Source organism: Cyanistes caeruleus, chromosome 14, assembly GCF_971803275.1.
Source record: "Cyanistes caeruleus chromosome 14, bCyaCae1.hap1.1, whole genome shotgun sequence".
Taxonomy (NCBI): Eukaryota; Metazoa; Chordata; class Aves; order Passeriformes; family Paridae; genus Cyanistes; species Cyanistes caeruleus.
The window spans coordinates 10,730,853-10,750,090 of NC_141714.1; the positions used below are offsets into that span (position 1 = coordinate 10,730,853).

General features: G+C 41.1%; 1 protein-coding gene across 7 annotated transcripts in view; it reads right to left on the reverse strand.

Annotated features, from left to right (window-relative positions):
• The window catches only part of GRIA3 (glutamate ionotropic receptor AMPA type subunit 3), a 146,382-nt gene that overhangs the window by 25,164 nt on the left and 101,980 nt on the right, over positions 1-19,238 (reverse strand). For all 7 annotated transcript variants that reach the window (XR_015276569.1, XM_086851176.1, XM_086851175.1 and 4 more), the window contains 2 exons: positions 17,229-17,605; positions 10,281-10,479 (listed from right to left, as the gene is read on the reverse strand). Coding sequence is in view for 6 of the 7 variants with exons in the window: in XM_086851176.1 (XP_086707302.1) it covers positions 10,281-10,479; positions 17,229-17,605 (576 nt within the window). In the remaining variant the exon portion in view is untranslated. The remainder of the gene's footprint in view (positions 1-10,280; positions 10,480-17,228; positions 17,606-19,238) is intronic.

Below are 19,238 nucleotides of genomic sequence, written 5' to 3' on the forward strand. Positions count from 1 at the left end.
TAGGGAAAAAAACCTTAAAAGCAAAGATTTAAGCCAATTCAAAGCCCATAACTGCAGTAACTTCCTATGCTCTGCAACTCCCATTTCTTTGATATTGCTCTCCAGAAGTCTGCCACACACATTTCCTCAGGATTTCAAGGGGATATTATTATAATTTTTTTCTTAAAAGCATCATTTTCAGTGTTTCATCTAGGTCCTGAGACACATTAAAGCGTGTTTTCATTATCACAGCCTTACTGCAGATATAAACAGAACCGGCCTTTGCTTTGTCAATAATGCTGGCTTTTTTTTTTCTTTATTTGGATATCTTTATGCAGAAGTATGAGCCACAAACACCACAGCCAAGGGTGCAGGCAGCTCCCTTCTGTGTCAGCAGAGCCAGCAGCTCTTGTGCCAAGGACTCACTTCACTTGGCCCATTACTAATCGGCACCTAAACACACGTTGCTTCTGAGTAGCAATGCATTCATTTGAAAAGAAGATGCCAATTCCATCAGTCCACAATTTTAATACTGTCTTTCATTCTAATTCTCCTAGTTTTGATGTGTCGTTAGCTCAAGCAGTGAAATGAAGAATCAGCCAGAGTGTGTGGTAGCATCCAAAAGCATGGCCAGTCAGGGCTGGGTGAGTGATACAGGCACGGGAAGGAGGCAAGTTTGCTTCTCAGTTGCAGCCATTTCTTCAACCCATCCAACAACAAAAAACCCAGCAACCACAAATGTGGCTCCAGCTGAGCTAGGCCTGGTGCCTTTGTTTCACTTTTGCACATTCCAAATCACCTAGAGATGCCTAGCAAACACCAGCACATCTTGGACAATTCCTTAACATTGGTTAAATTTAGCTCTAAAATATGAAGCTTTCTCCCAATGACCAAATTCCCTTCCCCCTCTGCAGACATCTGTCTCACACTTCTGCTAAAAGTGACATTGTATCACCTCCTCCACTACTGAGTAGGGGTGAAGCTGCTGTGCTTGAAGGAAGCAACATTTCTCCTTTGTAGTTAAAGTACATTATAGGGACGTCCTTTACCTATTTTAGAATGTTTAACTCTCCCTACCACCTCCTCCGCAACCTGAAGGTCTTCTTCAAAACGTCTCCTTGTGTACCCCACTGGGGTATTTTATTAAAAATTACTAAAATGGTTCTTAATTTCTTATGACAGGAACCAGGAAGTGATTTCCCAGCAGTCAAGCTCAAATTGTTCTCCTATAGGTGAGGGTTGTAGATCATCCAGTCATGAGCCAAATTTTATTTTAAAAATCCCGTTATACATTCTGTTTTATACTTAAAAAAAAAATAGATTATACTGATGTTAATTTCTGTACGTCTGCCTTCAAAATTAAGACTGATAAACAAAGCTATTAAAAAAAAAAAAAAAAGCATGTGGAGCATCCTGACTGCAGTACACACATAAAGGTAGGCAGAGACATCAATAAAGGTCCTACAGCAGCAGACTTACCACTCTCCTCTGCTGCACGGGCCCTATGACTACATTATAGCTCCTTAACAAGGGAGATTTACAGCCCTTAATCAGACAGATGTTGCTGATACAAAACACAAAGGCCTATACTAAAATCAGTGCAAGTATTTAATCTGAATAATATATGCTGCCTTTATACAGATACACACCTCACTGAGATGAACTTGGGCAGTTAAGTGTGAACTGTACCTTCATTATCATCACTCATTGCTCTTCCTCCACGTGTGCAATTAGCTCTTCTGCAGCAGCTAATGAGTCCAGGAGCTTATGAACCATTTAAAAGCAAGCTACTAAACAGGAATGAAAAAACTGCTAAGAGACTCTCTTGGTACTGCTGTTGCTGTGTGGCTTAGGCCCCACTGAGATCCACTGGGTTTAGGCAGTTGCTTGACTGAACTTCTAATATGGCAAATTGCAATGGAGTGGCACCACTGTGTTTACTGTTTGAATATGGCTTTGATTTGTTGCCTTTCCATTCCCCCCCAAGCCTGATGTTGAGTCATCCCTGGCACAGCTGCCTCTGGGGCGGGAGTGAGGAACACTGGTGGAAGCCCAATCTCAGCCCTGGAGCACATGGAGACCAGCCTAATGATGATGCTACATAAAAACATGATAAATATTATTAGTAAGGTCCCTCTGCCAGAGATTTCCAAGCTTTTTATTGAGAAGGTAAAAATAGGTCTCATGAAGGCCAGAGGGCACCATTAGTCCCCTTTCCCCAGAGAGGACACAAAAGCAGATATGTCATTTACTGAAGGTCACAGGGCAGAGTATAACAGATCAATGTCACAGCTTTTAGCCACAGATAACTTGTGATGCCAGCAATTTACTTACCTATATAGACAGAAAAATCAATCCCATAATTACATGAACCTCTCTTGCTTTTATTACATTCTCGGCAGAAGAAAATAGGTCAGGGAGTTTCTCTTCTAGCAAGGCCAAACCTCAAGTTTACCCATCTCTACCCACGGTTTATGAATTTGTGGGATGCCACAGAAAAGCAAGGTTCAAGCATGCACATGTAAATTAGGCTGTATGTTTGTAGGAACCCACAAATCTTTGAGAGTGTATGCACATATGTAAAATAAAGGGTGACCTGACTAGTAATATTTTGCAGCCACGCATGTGATGGGAGACATTGTCTTGTTGGTTTCTTGCCCAAATGATAACTTAAGCTTTAGAAATGACATTTTTCTTTCCCACTTGAGTCAAATGAAGCCCAGAGAGCAAAAGGATCAGGCCTGCAAATCCCTGAGCTGCTGCTTTTCTCTAGAATCCTCTATGTCAAGATGAAGACTACCCCGTGCACGGGGCTGAGGGATGGGGAGTCCAGCAGGGGGCTAGTGGAAGTGGTGATGGTGGGGAAGGACAGTCCAGAGCAGTGCAGCCCACCCAAATAGCTGGGGAAGCAGCCTAGTATGACTCCTCCAGGCTTCAGCATCATCAGTTTTTCCACACCTGACATAAACAGTGGCCTGATTACAAAATAAAATGTCTTACAGAATAATACAATATTTTAGGAATTGTGATTTTAAACTTTCTCCCTGTGTATCATGGTCCTTTTCAAAGCGTGACCTGTGGCAGCAGGCAGGTGATGTGCTGTAGCTGCTTTAAAACACAGCTTTTCTGCAGCGAGCTCTGCTCACACAAACAGACAAGCAGAGTCACTCTGGCTGAAACCAGACATTGCTGACATGTCAGTAACAGTCTGAGCAGCAGAATGTAAATCAAGATGTAAAGACGTCCTTTCCTGGCACAACACTGAACTTCAGCCATTCCCCCTTGTTCCAATGCTGATTGTGAAATTAAAATGAAAGTCTCTACCAGAGACAAGCTGCCTTTGTAAATCCTGTGTGACTCAGGGACAGAGCCAGCACTCGGGCAGTGCTTGCCCCAAGGAAGCAGTGCCGGGGGGGTGATAGGGTGGCACATGCCAGGGATTTGGACAGCAAATCCTGGGTAAGCCTGTCTGTCTGTCTGCCCAGGGAGCAGGAGCAGCACACACTCGAGCTAGCCAGAGGGAGGCTTACGTCAGCCTTCAGGCTAAGGGGCATCTTTCCAGCAGTGACATATTCAGCAGAGTTGTCTTGTCTAGGCAGCTGAGCAGCACAACCAGCCCTGCTCTGGATTTGGCCCGTAATAAATTAACGGAGAACGGCATTTCCAGCACACGATCTGAACACTGTCGGGTCTAATGAGTTTTCAGCTCCAGACAGAAAAGGCCAATACACAGGCAATGATGGAGAAATCCCAGCAGATTGCAAGAGGGGATGTTTCATATTCACATCATTGAAGTTTCTAAACCTTCATGTATTTTCTAATTATGTAAAAGTAACAGTAGCAGTGCTGTGAGTCATTTATCAGCACCCATGTATTTTAAACGAATCTCTAATTAGCATGTACTAATGTGACACAGCAGTATTACATAAAGTACCAAAGACTTGAAAAACCAGGGTCCTTGCTGTCTTGAGCAATGTCATTATCATTATCATAGAGCTGCTCTCCCAAAAGCAGAGCATTCAAACAGCAAGTGATTTTCCCCCCAAGCACTCTGCTTTGCCTCTGCGGTACAGATACAGCATTAATCCACTGTGAGCTGCGGTGCCCAGCCTCCCATGGGCTGCAGCCCCTCTCACTACCTGACCCTTAGGACCCACAGACTAGGTCACAGAGGGTGACTGCTGGATGGTATGGAGACAGAGGTGAGCTGGAAAGCCTAAACCACAAACATAAGAACTGATAGACAAATGCCATCTATTATTGAAGATACTGGAAAGATTTATCTGAATATTTGTTACTAAGTGTTGACTGAAATCTTTCCTAAATCCTGGCTTGCCTGCTGGAATTAGTAAAATGGCTCAGCCACCTTAAGCCCAGCACCATTCAAATGCTTCCTTTCCAAGGAGTGGATGATGGATGAACTGTTAATTTCAGTTCCTGTAAGGATACATTTTCCTCTCCAATCTATAGGCCTAAAGACATTAGATCACTTCATGTGAAACCATTTCTTTTGCAATTATGTCACATTTGATTTCCTGTTGCCTTTAAAACTGCCTGTTGGCAATGTGGCAGAAAAGAAGGTTCAAGAGATTAAACAAACCCCACAAGCAGACCATCTAACATCCACGTAATGGAGAGGCTCTGACCTCTCTGCACACATACATTCACCTTTTAATATTTGCACATGCTCCCACCTATATCGAACAGGGAAAGAGAGAGAAAATATATGGGTGAATAAAATTTTCACACCTGTGTTGAAAAACAGTTAAACGACAGTACTTTTTATGATTAGCCACTGCCACATTGTGTATCTCAGATCTATAAAACTCATTTTTGAAGCTACCACTTTTCTGTGATGTCCTATTCTTTAAAACCCATAAATGCAACCACAAAATATTTTTGTCAGGAATTTGTTATGATGACTGTGTTGTTTCACTTGATGTCAAGAACACAGAAAGCTCCAAACTGCTAATCACAACTTTATCCTAAGGCAAAAGCAAAGCATTTGTATGATGGCTCTGCTAGAAACAAGTCCTTCATCTTCACTAGCAAAATAAATTTTGAAATTAAAAATCAAAGAGTTTAACTACAGATGAAATCCTTAGTGCTGTGTGCACAGAGTTCACAATGGTGTTTTTAACAGGCTCTAATGATGATCTCAGTATCGTTTGATTGCACAGAATGCATGAAAATTGTACGGCAGCTATGGGTGTATAACACAAGGCTTCTCCTTACCTAAGCTGCTTGCCTTTGGAATTTATTTCCCTCTCGTTTTCACACAACCTTATCATCAGAGGAAAGCAAGGAGCTCTTTAACTTATAACAGGATGTAACACACTGAGGCTTCTGAATGCGTTACGGTCGTAATTCCCCACTCTCTCCTGAGGCTCTGGGATGGAGCTGTGCTCCTCCTTGGCTGCCTGACTGCCACTGGCCTCATCTGCCACAGTCAGAGGCACCTGAATGGGGAATCCTCTCTGCATGCTGCCAGCTTGGGGGGCAAGTGGCACTTGGTTCTTTCAAGCCAGGAGGGACCCACTGGTGTCACCACAGCCCCTCCTCACACAGCCCAACACAAGGCTCTGCTGAGCAGGAGAGGACATCTGAGTTACCCCATGTGTTTTTAGCTGAAGGTATTTTGAAAACCTTTTGTTGGGTTAAAGAAATGTTTTCTTTTAATTTCAGTAGAATTTAGAGTTCATTTGCTCCTTCACTGTTTTTCCAGATAAATGTTCATTTTCTGTTTTGGTGCTAATCTGCCTGATGTATTTTTCTTTGCTTTCAAACAAATTGTATTCTATGTTGCCTTTAGTTTTACCAGGTAAACAATTTGGTACTTAAATTTATTTTCAAGAGATACCTCACCAGTCCCCTTCCCACTTACAGCTTTTTCCAGTAGCTGTTGGCATGTCAAAGCACCTCTCCTGAGTATGGGCAACCAGAAATGCAAAGCCTCTTGTCAGCACATCTTATGCTTTTCTATCTGTCCCTGCGGAACTATTCTGATTTGAAACCAAGAAGACACCAAAATGGGGAACATCTTAAGAGGCCATCCTTATAATGACTTCCTGTGTCTTAAAAACTGTAGGTTTATATGTATTTTATGTATAGACAAAGTCCAGAAAGGACTCACATTGGAACTTGGTTTGCAAAGAATCACTTTTTGAGGAAACTGATGAACCAGCTGTTGCTGGAACAACCATCATGCCCAAAGGATCTTTGGCCTTTCTACTGAAATTCCTAACAGATTTGGAAATTAATGACATTTCCAGGAGGAAAAATCAAGAACTGACTTTAAGGCAGCAAGTAATTCCACCTGAGGCATGGGAGAGCCACTTGGTAGCTGAGTTGTTTGGTCAGGGACATCCTTAAACTTGTGCTGAGAAATATACAAAGAAAAATTTCTACAACAAAATAACATTAATTTGAGATCTTCTTTTCTCCTTAATTAGTTAACAGTGATTAACTACACAAGTTCTCAGTGAAGTGTACTAGCAGGTCAGCTGTGTTTGTCAGTAATCAAACATACACTTGGCAAATTATTTTGCAGAAGGCTCTTAACAGAGATATCTGCTATCAATTAAAAGAAACCACCATAAATTCAAGCGTGATTTGTATTTCTAAATGTCTACAAACATGTTCTGCTTCTGCTCAAGTTCAAATGCAGCCAAGTTTAGACAAGAATCACTAATTGGTTGTAAAGGTCATGCCTTTTGAATATATGCATATTGGAGGTGAAATGTATTAGAGTGTGGTATTATACTTAGGCTCAGTGCTAAATTTGGAATAAATGGCATTATATTGATTTGATAAGCTGCTCAGATATGCTGAAACTTTAATTGAATGTATTAGAAGATGTTAATTCTAACAGTTATACCCTTAAAAGTAGCTTAGGGATTTGAAACTTCTTTCTCACGCAGGCCTTCACAAACCCTCAAGAAAGAGAAAGCGGAATTTTGGAGTCCTTAATCTGAGACCATGTGTCAATAAATATCTCAGGAGAGGTTCTTTCTTTTCCTTTTCAATATGGATGAGTGCCCTTTGAAAGCCAAGAGGGAATTGATGTAATCTATTGATTGCCATTTAAATGCCTTTATTAGCTAATTAGTGCAAAATGTAAGATGTTTCTGAGCAGAAACAAGCAACAGCCATGAGAATACAGGAAGGTTCCTCTGAATCTTGGAGGACAAATGCCCTTATGCAGAGAATCACCAGCAAGTGAGGAGTGTAAATAGTGTCTGCTGTAAAACTGTTACAACATACTAACTCTGGTTGGAATTGTGAGAGCAGTGTTGGAACTGTGAGAGCAGTGTGGTAACTGTGAGAGCAGTGCTGGAACTGTGAGAGCAGTGCTGGAACTGTGAGAGCAGTGCTGGGACTGTGAGAGCAGCATCATGCCAACAGCAGCCGCTGTGCAAACCTCAAGCAGCAGTGGTGTATCCAGCTTAACCCCCATAGCTGGGAGAGCATCTACCCGGGAGACACTGCGCTGTTCAGGGAAACCGCCAACACTGAAAAATAGGTCATGAGCTGGAGTCTGCCCAGGTCTGAAGTGGCTCAAAATCATTACCATCTGTTCATCTGAATTGAGAGGCTGGTATCAGTCCAGTTTCAGGTATTTACACTGTAAAAAAAACCTTCAAAAGTGATCCTGTCTGGAAATGAGGCTGGCAGAAGGGAGGCATAGCCTGGAAGTTCTAAAGGAGTTCCTTCTAGCACATGCTAGATCCCCACAAGATGGCGGGGATCTGAAGCTCACTTACACATCATCCCTTTATGAGGCATCAGGAGGCAATTCTTCCCTCTACTGTCAGTTTGGCACCTTCCACTGGCCAACAGCAGCCATTAAGATCAGTATCTGATTAGTATCTTTGAGAAACATTTTAGGATTACAGCTCTAGAAAGAGATCTACCCATACAAACTTCCTAATGGGATCTTGGAGACTGTTCTGAATATCTCCCCCCCAAATCCCCAAATCCCCCGCGTGAAGCCATGGCCCAGCTATAAAGCCAAGTTACTCCTTTCTCACTGAGTAAATTATCATGAGCTACTCAGCTAACTGCTGTTTAAATTAGCGAAATGCTGGGGGAAAATGGGTGGACAATTCCCCTTACAAAGACGATAAGCACCACTCTGTACTTAGGAGAACTCGGCTTTTTCCAACTCAGAGCACTGTCACTCCTACTGATGCCTCTGATAGCAGAGTGAAAAGAGATGCCAAGGGAGAACAAGTCCCCTAAAACAGAGAGGTGAAGTCTGTGCTGCAGGATCTCAAAAAGCAAGAGTCCTCTGAATTATTTCAAGTTTCAGCCACCTTTACCATCTTATTAAGTAACTAATAAAGATTGCACAATGAAGTACTTATGTGAACATACGTGTTTATTCTAAGGCATAGCTTTTTCCCTTTTCAAATCAACTAAAGAAGACTCTAATTACAACACTTTCATGGATGCATCACCTTATTTGAATTAATTACTCTGCAAAAGTTAATACAACTGAAATTATGTAGTGTGCCTTGAGAATGTCAAAGAGGGAGAAGCAAACTTAGGGCTCATTCTTCTTCCCACTTGGGTCAAACACCCACTGCTGATTCTCTGCTCTCATCCATGCCCACCTGACTCCTGTCCTGGCCTGATGTAGCTGGCAACACCTGACAGATAAGCTCATTTACAACCCTGATTCCCCTAGCACCAGCAGACAGACACAGCTCATCTCAAGATTATTAGCAGCACAACAAAGCATTCATACATTTACCAGACTTTGTATCCTTTCACATGAAACACTCATTCCTTTGATCTCTCTGTGAGAAGGGGAATCCTTGTTGTGTCAAACTATTAAGGAAATGAAGGAACATCCCAATACAATCCCTCTTTCTATATGAACTGTAACAAGACAGTCAAAAGAAGACATTTTTCCCTAAAATCAGTATAGTGACTATAAACAGCACCAGTATTTCTAAACAAGTTCTGCTACTGCTTTTGACAGGTTCACTCAACTCATTTTTGCTGTAGAGATAATACTGTCTTGAGTTCATAATTAAGCAGAATAAAAAATTTTATACACTAATGTCACCCTTACAAGGTCAGTGCTTATCTCACAGGATTTTAACACAAACAGAAACTTCTAAAATGTACCTGCTACCACAGTTAATTAAGAACCACTGAGTTTCTCTTTTATTAGAAAGACACTACAGGCAGAGTGCAAAAGCTTCATAAAAGACCTTTGCATTCCTTTTCAGGTTTACATCAGATGTCTATGTAAATGTGTGTGTGTGTGCAGTCATGTATTGAAATTTCAAGTAAATTCAAGGGGCCCTGAGTACTTCTCCAAGGAGCCCTCAGTATTTCATCAGCCTCCAGCAGCAAGGGTTTTTTTGTCTCCCTCCTCCCTCCCGCTTGCACTTGGCCAGTGTGCATGACAGGCAGTAATTAGTCCTGCAGCACTGACCACTCTTCTATACAAAAAAAAATGCTGGTTTGAATGGCATCTGATTGGCACTGCTGAGAGAGAACCAAGAGCTCCCTGAAAGGCCTGAGCATTCCAGTTCACCCTTGGAAAGATTAGAAATTAGAGCTTTTCAGGACGATGTTTTCAGAGACATAGAAGTGGACTGAGATCCTATTTTGAGTTCCTAATGCTTCTCACCAAACTCTGCAGTTCAGCCTGTGTTTGGCAAGAGAAGAAAGAAAGGATGATCTTAAATAAAAGTGTGCACCTGCCCCTACCCCCAAATCTTGCAAAACCCGCATCTCCCTAACCAAGGTGAAAAACAACCAGAGTTCTGTGGTACAAAGTGTTTATCTGACTGTCAGATACAGCCACAGCCAGATGCTGGTGAGAAATGAAGACACAACCATGGCAGCAATCAATTCTCCACCAGGAATGAACACAGACCTCCCATCCCCCCTTCATTCTGGCAAGTGAACACCGATGTCGGATGGCATTACTGGCTGCCAGCTGGGCACACACAGCAAGTAGGTCAAGAGCATCACTCCTTGCAAGAGTTTTCTCTGCTAAATATTGTGCCAATGACTGCATTATTGCTCATCAGACCAAGGCTCTGAAACTGGTGTTACAAAACGCTTCCCATGACAGCAGAGGTCGGGTTTTCCATCTTGACATGTTTAAGGTTAAGCAAAACCACCCATTTTTGATAAAATGCCTTTTGATATTAAAATCTGCTCTCAGGCCTGTCCTGATTGCACAAAGCAGCTTTCACCAGGATGGCTATTACAGCTGGGTAAAATCAAACAACTGAAACACATAAATTAGGCACTTTAAGGAGATTTAACAGACTTACTCTAAAGAATTCTTTGGTTGAGCCTGAATCCAAAGTGCCATAGGCTATTTCAGTTTGTTTAGCCAGGTCCTCTGCACTCTCTATGGGTGAAACCATCCTTTCCACCGTAAGGAAGGCAGCGAGATTAGCAGTGTAGGAAGAGATAATGATGAGAGTGAAGAACCACCAGACTCCTCCAACAATTCGCCCTGAGAGAGATCTATGGAAAAACACACATCATTAAATTGCTTTGAACAATTCTTGATTTTTTCTTTCTTCACTGAAGAGAAATTCACATGCACAACCCTTTTGTCCAGATCTTCCAAGTATCTGTGAACAGGTGGACTGTGAGCCAGCTCCTGATAACCTTCCTCAGGAGTGAAAAATCAGTGCACACCTGGTCTTACCTAGTGCAACTCTTTTAGTACTGAACTTCTTTCAGTGAAAACAAGAACAGAAATTAAGAGATAATTCATTTAAGAAGAGGAATGAGCTCTCTTGACTTCCACAAATCCTCTGTTGGAGAAGGCTTTTGCCAGAAGATTTTTGTTGTCTCTGCATGCTCAGCCTTTCCCTGTGCTGGACATGCTGGGATATGCCAGCATAATGTCCCTTTGCCCAGCTTGGAGGACACAAATATACCTTTTACTGCATTCACTCCCAAAATGTAACATACAGTAAACTGCAAAAAGGAATCTGAGTAAACATGCAAAAGAATGTACCAAAAGTGATCCAGTATCCTTCTCTCATCACAACCTAGCAGGAATTATAAAATGAATCTGCATATTGAAGTGAGAAGAGAGGCTGGTTTGGTTTATATTTTATGTTAAAGTTTGCATGTTGCACTATTCTAAGTCAAGCATATCCCTGCTTTATAAGCATAAAGCAACAGAGAAGGAAACAGAAAAAAAAAAAGTGTTTAGTTTTTGTTGCGGTCTTTGGTTTTTGTATGTTAAAGGGATTCCATAAGGACTTAAGAAAAAGCCTACTGCAAACACATAATTACAAAACGCCTAAGTCAGAAGGTCTGGATCCTGTCAGCAAGAGCTCTTGATGCTTTACAGCAACTGAGCATCAGCCTTGAAGTATTTGATCTGGGCTGAAGGATGGCAGTGACACATCACTCTGCTGGGTGGGGAATTTCATTGCCATGGACATTGCTTGCTCTTCAAATACAGCATGTTGACCAAAAATCATATCAACTGCTGAAAGCTATTTCATGTTTTCCCTTTGCTCTACTGATACCAATGGAGGAAGAATCAATCCCAGACACATCTGTGGAACCTGGGTGCTGTAGTCCTCAGTTTGTGTGAAGAGAAAAAACAGAAAACTCTTACCTCTTTATTTGTTTCCTTCAAGCCTCTCAGTGCCATCCCCAGACAGTGGGTACAAGTTGTCCTACCAACAGATGGAGATAGGCAAAAACCAAAAGTCTCATGACACGCCCCCACCACACCCACACAGGGGGGTTTGCTGGTAAACAGCCCAGTCTTGGCCAGAGCCTGAGATTGCCTGAGCCATTAAAAAAATGCCATTAAATTATTCAGAAAAAAACCCACAAAAAAACCAAAAATCAAACCAAACAAAAAAACCTCAACCATATCCATACAACATTAAAGATCATAACAAAGAAAAAGATCACCAACACAATAAAAACAGGGAGCTCTATCTGGAATATGTGAGAGGAATGTGGAGAAAGGTAAAGCACCATTGTTCTCCACTCTCCTCTGCCCAAGAAGATAAAGCAGCAGCTCCCACTGACAGGGCAGATGAAGGCTGGTTCCTCAGAGTAGGCACAATTCCACCAGATCACTCACAAGTGGAGGAGGCCTCCCTCCCTTTCTCGAGGGCCTCCCAAGAGAATAAAAGGCTTCCAAGCTTCAACCTGGGCTGTGCAGACATTGTGCTCATTAACACAGGGCCAGAGTTGCTGCAAAGGGAATTTGCAACAATATAAATACAGAATAATGCCTTAAGTCATGGAATCTATCTACCTAACTCTACATTCTTTGTAGGTATCATGTGAGTGGGATTTTGCAGATAGCTGCAGGCCTTTTTGGCCAGTTTCTTTAACAGATAGGGTCTAGGCTTTAGCTATTTGGTAAAGCTCAATACCCTCTTACTTGGGCTGATACAATTTTCTCCAACTACAAATAAGTGCCTGATGAACTTGTCTAATAAGGCTTCCTTTGGAGCCAGCAAAGAAAAAGAGAAGAGCCTGACACCCTCAGAAAGAGATTTATCTCACTTGCTGTAGTGTGGAATAAATCTAAAGTTGTCCATCTGTCTCATGACTTCAGAGGGAACCAAGATGCCTCACTAAAAACCAGTCTATCGTTTTCAGATGGCTACATCAGGTGGAATTCATTCTCTAGCTTCCTTCTTCATTACACACTTTCCATCTTCAGACAAGAACTGGAATTGAATTTCTCCTCCCTGCAGTGATGTGGAAAGTTTCAGAGCCAGACTGAGGAGGGTTTTGGCTGGCAGGTCCAGCAGATGAAACATCTACTTCCCTACAGCAGGACAAGCTCTATCTGGAGTTTCCAGGTTCCCATGGCCCTCTTGCTTTAAGGTAGGTCTTGAAATAGGAAGATGAAAAAAAGATTTATCTGGGTGTTCTCATAAATTCAGTGGAAGCATTGGGAATAAAATAGTATGTGTTCATTTTCCGTATAGTTTCCCATAGGAAACATCTTACTTTCATTGGTAGCTGCCCCTTCTGTTGGTAGGACAGATGGGTTGCTAGGATGGAGACGTGCAGAAGACAAGTGTTTTCCAAACCAGTGAAACTTCAAGCTCTCACTGCTCCAACAATAAAAGGTTTGTGCCAGGCTGCATGTTCAGACAGCATCCTACACACTGAGAAAGGTAAAAATACCTTGCCCCAGAGGTCTAGCAACCTGCATGAACCAAGTCAGACAGATACAGGAAAAGGACCACCTGAGAGGCAGGAGATGGGAACAAGGGGATCCCTTGATGAAAAAGGCACTTCCCCAAGGGTCCTATGTGCAAGAGAGGATCTTGCTAGATGGGGACCAGAGCTGTTCTCAGAGGAGCTGAGGTCACTTCAAGGAGAACTGGATGTCACTACAGTCGTTTCTCCCAGAGTCTTCCAATGAGCACAGAAAGGAGGATTAAACAGCAGCTGCTACAGAGCAGTCTGGGCTGACACAGCTGCCACTTGGTGTCACAGGATGAGGCAAAAGAAAAATCAAATAAACCACAAAGTTGACAATGAAGGAAAGACAGACAGACAGAGACTTGAAGAACAAGAACATAGACAAGCATGGGCTGGCAGCCTCCTTGACCAAAGAACCCCAATTCCCCCCATCCATCTGCTCAAATGAAGACTCCTTATACCCACTGCAGGGGCTGGTGTAGAGGAATGCAGGAGAAAAAGGGTTAGTACAGGTACACCAGGCTAGTAATCAGAGAGTGCCTGTTTGGTTTATACTGTGAAGCACAGAAATGTTTTTCTATTGCTCAGATAATAATTACAGAAAACTCAATCACAGTTTTTAATACCAAGCACCACTTTTGCTGATGTAAACCATACCATGTGCACATGTGCAATGATGTAATTAAAAACAACCAATTAATGCTTTAGCTTAATACAGTTTTCCAAATCACCTCAATAAATAGATACTTTGTATTTTGTGTGACATTTTTTAAAAGTGAATTAGAGTGCTAACAAATGAGAGAAGCAACACAGATCTGGAACAGCAGGATTATAACTCAATTGTCAAAACAAAGTCAGATGGTGTTTTCAAAAGCAAGTGAACAGGAAGAGTGCATACCTTGAGACGAAATTTAAAAGGAAGCATGGAGTCAAATGAGAGCAAATTAGTAACGAGAGAAAAAACAAAATAAACATTCAAATTCACATTCAGTTTCCAGGAGAATAATATATATAAAATACATTCAAACAAAACTTCATTTATCAAAATAGTTTGGATTTTGTTTCTGCTCAAGACCATAAATGATATTTGATTTCCTATATTACAGATACATAATAAGCTTCTCACACATTACTCCATTTTTATCTGGGCTGTTTGGATTGATATAAGACAGTTGTTATGCTGACAAATAACCCTGAGTACTTGTCCTAGTGTGGAGCCCCTCAATATCCCAAGCACACCTCAGCTGGTACTCCCAAGCTGCGGGCCCAGCCTTTTGCTCTCACGCCCAGCCAGCCCTCGGCCTCAGAGACACAACAGGCAGACACAGCATCTGAAGCTCCGGCTTGAGATGCTCCGTCACAGGAATGGCAGTGGGAGTTTCAGGAATGTCAGGTTACCCTCTCATTGGTAGTGTGAAAGTCCCACAAAATCATTCCCATGGCCTTTAATAGGAGTCTCTTGAGTCTTCTGCTGTGAAAGCAGGGACCTAGAAATACACCCTCTACATGACCAACCTCTTGAGACAGTTTTTAATAACCCCCCTGTCTTTTTCCATCAGCAATTAATTAATCTAGCCTTTTTGTTCTACATGAATAAAGAGCAAAATGAAAATACATGCTCTCATAGAGATTTCAAAGATACTTTTGCTCAGAACAGTGTTACAAATTTGACTGTGTTTTTTCCTGATTCCATTTGCTGTACACATCTTACATAAAAGCAAATTTAATAATATACTTTTGATCCCTCGAAAGTGAATTTTCAATGCTTTAGCTCACTATGCAGAAAACAGCAGCCTTTGATAGCAGAACAAAACTGCTGAAATAAATGTTGATTACATCAAGGGATGCACTAACCCCCAGCCTTTGGCTGCTCTCCGATTCTGTTTAGACGACTCCTATTAAATACAGAGAGGAGAGTATAGGGATATATCCTCTGGAATATCCACACAGCATACTCACCGAGGATAGATCTAACTAGTCATTAGATGTCACAGCTGTTCCACACAAAGGCAGCTGAAAGAGCCTTTATCAGCAAGTACAAAAGTGATCTCTCCAGACTGCTTGTCGGCATCTCTCTACGAGTGCTGTATGCTCTCATATAAGAAATTTATTCAGACAAAACTCACAATGGAAGAATGAAGCCCCTTTTAGTGGCAATAAAATAGTATGAAACATTCATATAGTCAATGTACTGTGAATGGTGCAACCTTACAAAGATACAGATTAAGAATGGAATACTTGGGAATAGTCCCTTCCACAGAAAAGAAATTTGACATTTTAATCAACCTCAATCAACATATCAGTCAAGGGAACAGTGTTTCTGGAATTTAAACCAAAGTATTAAATTTCTCTTTTTTTCCTGTAACAATGCATGTAACTGCCTGGAATGTTATAATGGAAGATAACAAAATAACTAGACAATATCTTCAAATGAAGTCCATATATTAATACTGAGCTAATAGCTTCTGATGGACAGATAAAATAAATAGATATACTGCTGTCTCTCTTCTGTTTTTGTAGGTGTTCCCAAGGCACTTAGTGTGGTTATATTGAAAAAACCCAATGTGTTCCACTTGTTATATAAGGTAAATGGCTGACCATGCCAAAGAGTCACATGAGAGCTTCTCAAAAATCCTATGCACTTCTATTTACCTGTCAATAACCAGACCTAGCGGAAACAGTGCGATGCCTGCAGCTTTCCATGTGATGCCCCAGTGCTTATTTCCCGGTCCTTTATATTGGGCACACACATGGTCAACAGCAATTTAAATGATATCACTACTCATCCCCTTTAACAGCAAGCAGTGTCAATGCAGGTTTGAGGCACAAGGCAGAAACAGGGAGTGCAAACAGGGGGAGGAGGCCAACAGCTGTCAGTACACAGCGGGGCAGCACACCCAGACACCAGGAACTCGGGAAACTGACACAAATCTATAGGATGATTATTGCACACTAACAGACAAAATCATGATCCTTCCCAAAAAACTTCATAGAAATTTTGTCACTTCAGTGAGGCCACTCAAGACTATTAATAAACATTCTGCTTATCTTACCAGATGTTTTTAATAAATAAAATAACTGGAAACTGGTTATTAAATTATTGTCGTGCAAAATAAAATTATTGCTTCATCACCAAGAAACTAGATAATTTTACTGCTTATAACAAGCACATCACCAAAATATTTAAGCAGTGTAAATGCAGAAACATGATAGATGTTATTAAAAAAAATAAAATCTGTGAAACATATTGTTCACTTAGTGGGAGCTTCACTATTTTCATTTGGTTTCTAAAATACTTCTATAAAAAGAAATATAGTTCTACAATAGTTAATAGCAGTGTTCTCTGTTAAATAGGTACTATTATCAATCATACTTTACTACTGCCTTATCCAGAAAGATTGTCTGCACGAATAAGAAATATCTTTATGGAAACTGGCAATGCTTATTAGATCAGATTGACTGTGAACAGTGGGACAACAGATTAGACTGGACTGAAATAACAAATACATAGAGGACAGTAGCGCAGTATATCTGGAGACATGAACATGTGCAAAATGGTGCTAAGTAGAAGGATGAAAGGATGGTTAAAGAAGAAAAAAATTGGAGAAATCAGGCTCAAAAGAAAGTAAAAAGACTAGCAGGAGCCTTGATGGGAGTGGAGATGCTTTAAAGTGCTGTTGCATGTGACTTTTAAAAATAAATATTATTTTGCAAAGCAGAATGTGTTATATGCACCAAGGAGATGACCGTAAAATGAGATATGCAGCAAAAACACGGTAGCCCTCCAAGCATTGCTGAAAACAGAAAACCCTATGCATTTTACAGCCTCAACATGGTGAATATAAGTTTGGCAGAAATGCATAAACGGCATAATAAGCAATGCTACTCACTCTGGAGGCAAATGTTAACAAGCATGGTGGCTTGATGAGAATGCTGAATATTGAATGGAAATGTCAAAATAAAAAATTTGTAATTAAAAAGAAATTTGAGAAAGTAACATATATGCACCATGGCATCAGAAAATGACCATAAAATGCAAAAAGGTGATGGAGTGTTATGGAACAAACCTTGGAGAAATATCGCATCCTTGCTGCATAAAGGCACCCAGGGAAAACCAAAGGCTGTTAAATATTCCAAACTCATTTGGAGGGTCAGGAGGATTCTGAGGGTCACGTGGTTCTTCAGTGTTGTCTTCCAAGTGCCACTCATAAGGGCTGAATCTGCTGACTAGGAAAAGAACTACGCTGACGCCAATGTAAGCAAAGACTATACACATCCAAATTTCATAAGCCAAAGGATCCAGGAAAGAGAATACGCCCGGTTTAGATTTCTGAGGCTTCTTGATCATGATGGAGATACCCAGGCTCATAAAGGGTTTGGAAAAGTCTATGACTTCTTCTCGCACCAATGTTATGGTGAGGGGGGCAACAGCTATATCTGCTCTCTGAAAAGGGAAAAACAAACCCAAGTAAGTTACAAGTCAGACACAACAGCATCACAATCTAGAGTCTCAGACTAATGAATCAGATGATAAATTACAAGAGTGGAAATAAATTCTTTGCAGGCTATTTTGCAGTCACTGGAGTTAAGAACTACATGATATTAGCAGAAAATTATTAACAAGAAAAATTACAATCAAATCTGTTCAAGAGGTTCATGACAGCAGCAGATATTTCAATTAAGTTAAAACGGATGAATAAACACTGCACAAACTGGACAGTGAGATGGCAACCAACACAATGTCATTTCTAGTAATGGTCTGTAACCACCCATTTGTCTTGAAGACTTTGAACAAATTCTGTGTTTGCTATGTTCTAATTTTCTCTTTTTCATTCATTCAGCAAGTTCTCTTTCCTTAATAATTAGTCCAAGATCTTTAAAAGGAACTGATGAGAAGTAATCAGTCACTGAATTTCAGCTGCACTTGGGTGCTACTACTTGTACGCTCTTTAAAACTCCACTGCAGTAAGGGACAGAGGATAATAAATACTGGAGGGATAGGAACCAGACAGACCCTTTCTGTGGTCAGTGAAGAACAGTTAACACAGAAGAATGCAGTGTCATGTATGCCCTCCTGTCTTAGAGACCTTGGCTTTACAGGCCTGTAACAGACTCTGTTCTGGGGCTGTCACCTGGAAGCACAACTGCATCATTCATCATTCACCTGTGTGTTGGTGAACGAATGCCCTTCCCTTCAATCTATACATCCTTGCTGGATTCTGTGGGTAGGCAGACATGTAAAAACAAATTACTTAGTTTTCTGATTAAAAATAAAATTCCAGAATAGATTTTCAACATATTTAACTGTACCTGTACTTCTATGCTACAAAGATTCAAGTCATGCTACTAAGATACTCTAGCCAAGAAAGGAATGCTAAAAAAAGAGCCCTATCCATTTGAAGAGTGTTATGAGAGTCTACATACCTACATATGCTATTTTAAACACTCTAACTATTCATATTATCGATATTTTTAAAGAAGTCCTTTCACTGGTAATTAAGAATTTCAGAAAGAAAAATGATTCTTCGGGAAACCTTAACTTATCAGTACCTAAACCACTGTGCACCTTTTAAGTCAGATTTCTTCCCCACTAGTAACTAGGCATCTCTTTCTGGTGGAAAAATAAAGCCTGATTAAGTGGAAGATTGAATAAAAGTTAATGGGAAATGTTAACAAGATATGATTAAAATCTGTGCCATAAAATAATTAAATACACCTTTATGTAAATCTGATGGTGATGTACACGACTGTTATTAATATCTGATTTGCTCCTCCCAGCTATTGGTTTGGGTTTTACATTTGATAAGCAGAAATGGCAAAGGCTACTCATACAGCTGATCACAGCATCATGGGCTTGGTGTCTGCTGGTGCTTGGCAGCAGCATGCAGCCATCCTGGAGCACTGCTCAGAGTCTGCAGACCAAGGCCAGTGACAGCTTTGTCAGATGAGGACTGGCCCTCCCCACAGCTGCTTCACTCTGCAGGGCACCCATATACACACACAACCTCGAGGTTTGCTCCAGCCACCCAGTAATATCTCTCGACAGCTCATACCAGCATGTGCAGCTACAAGGTATG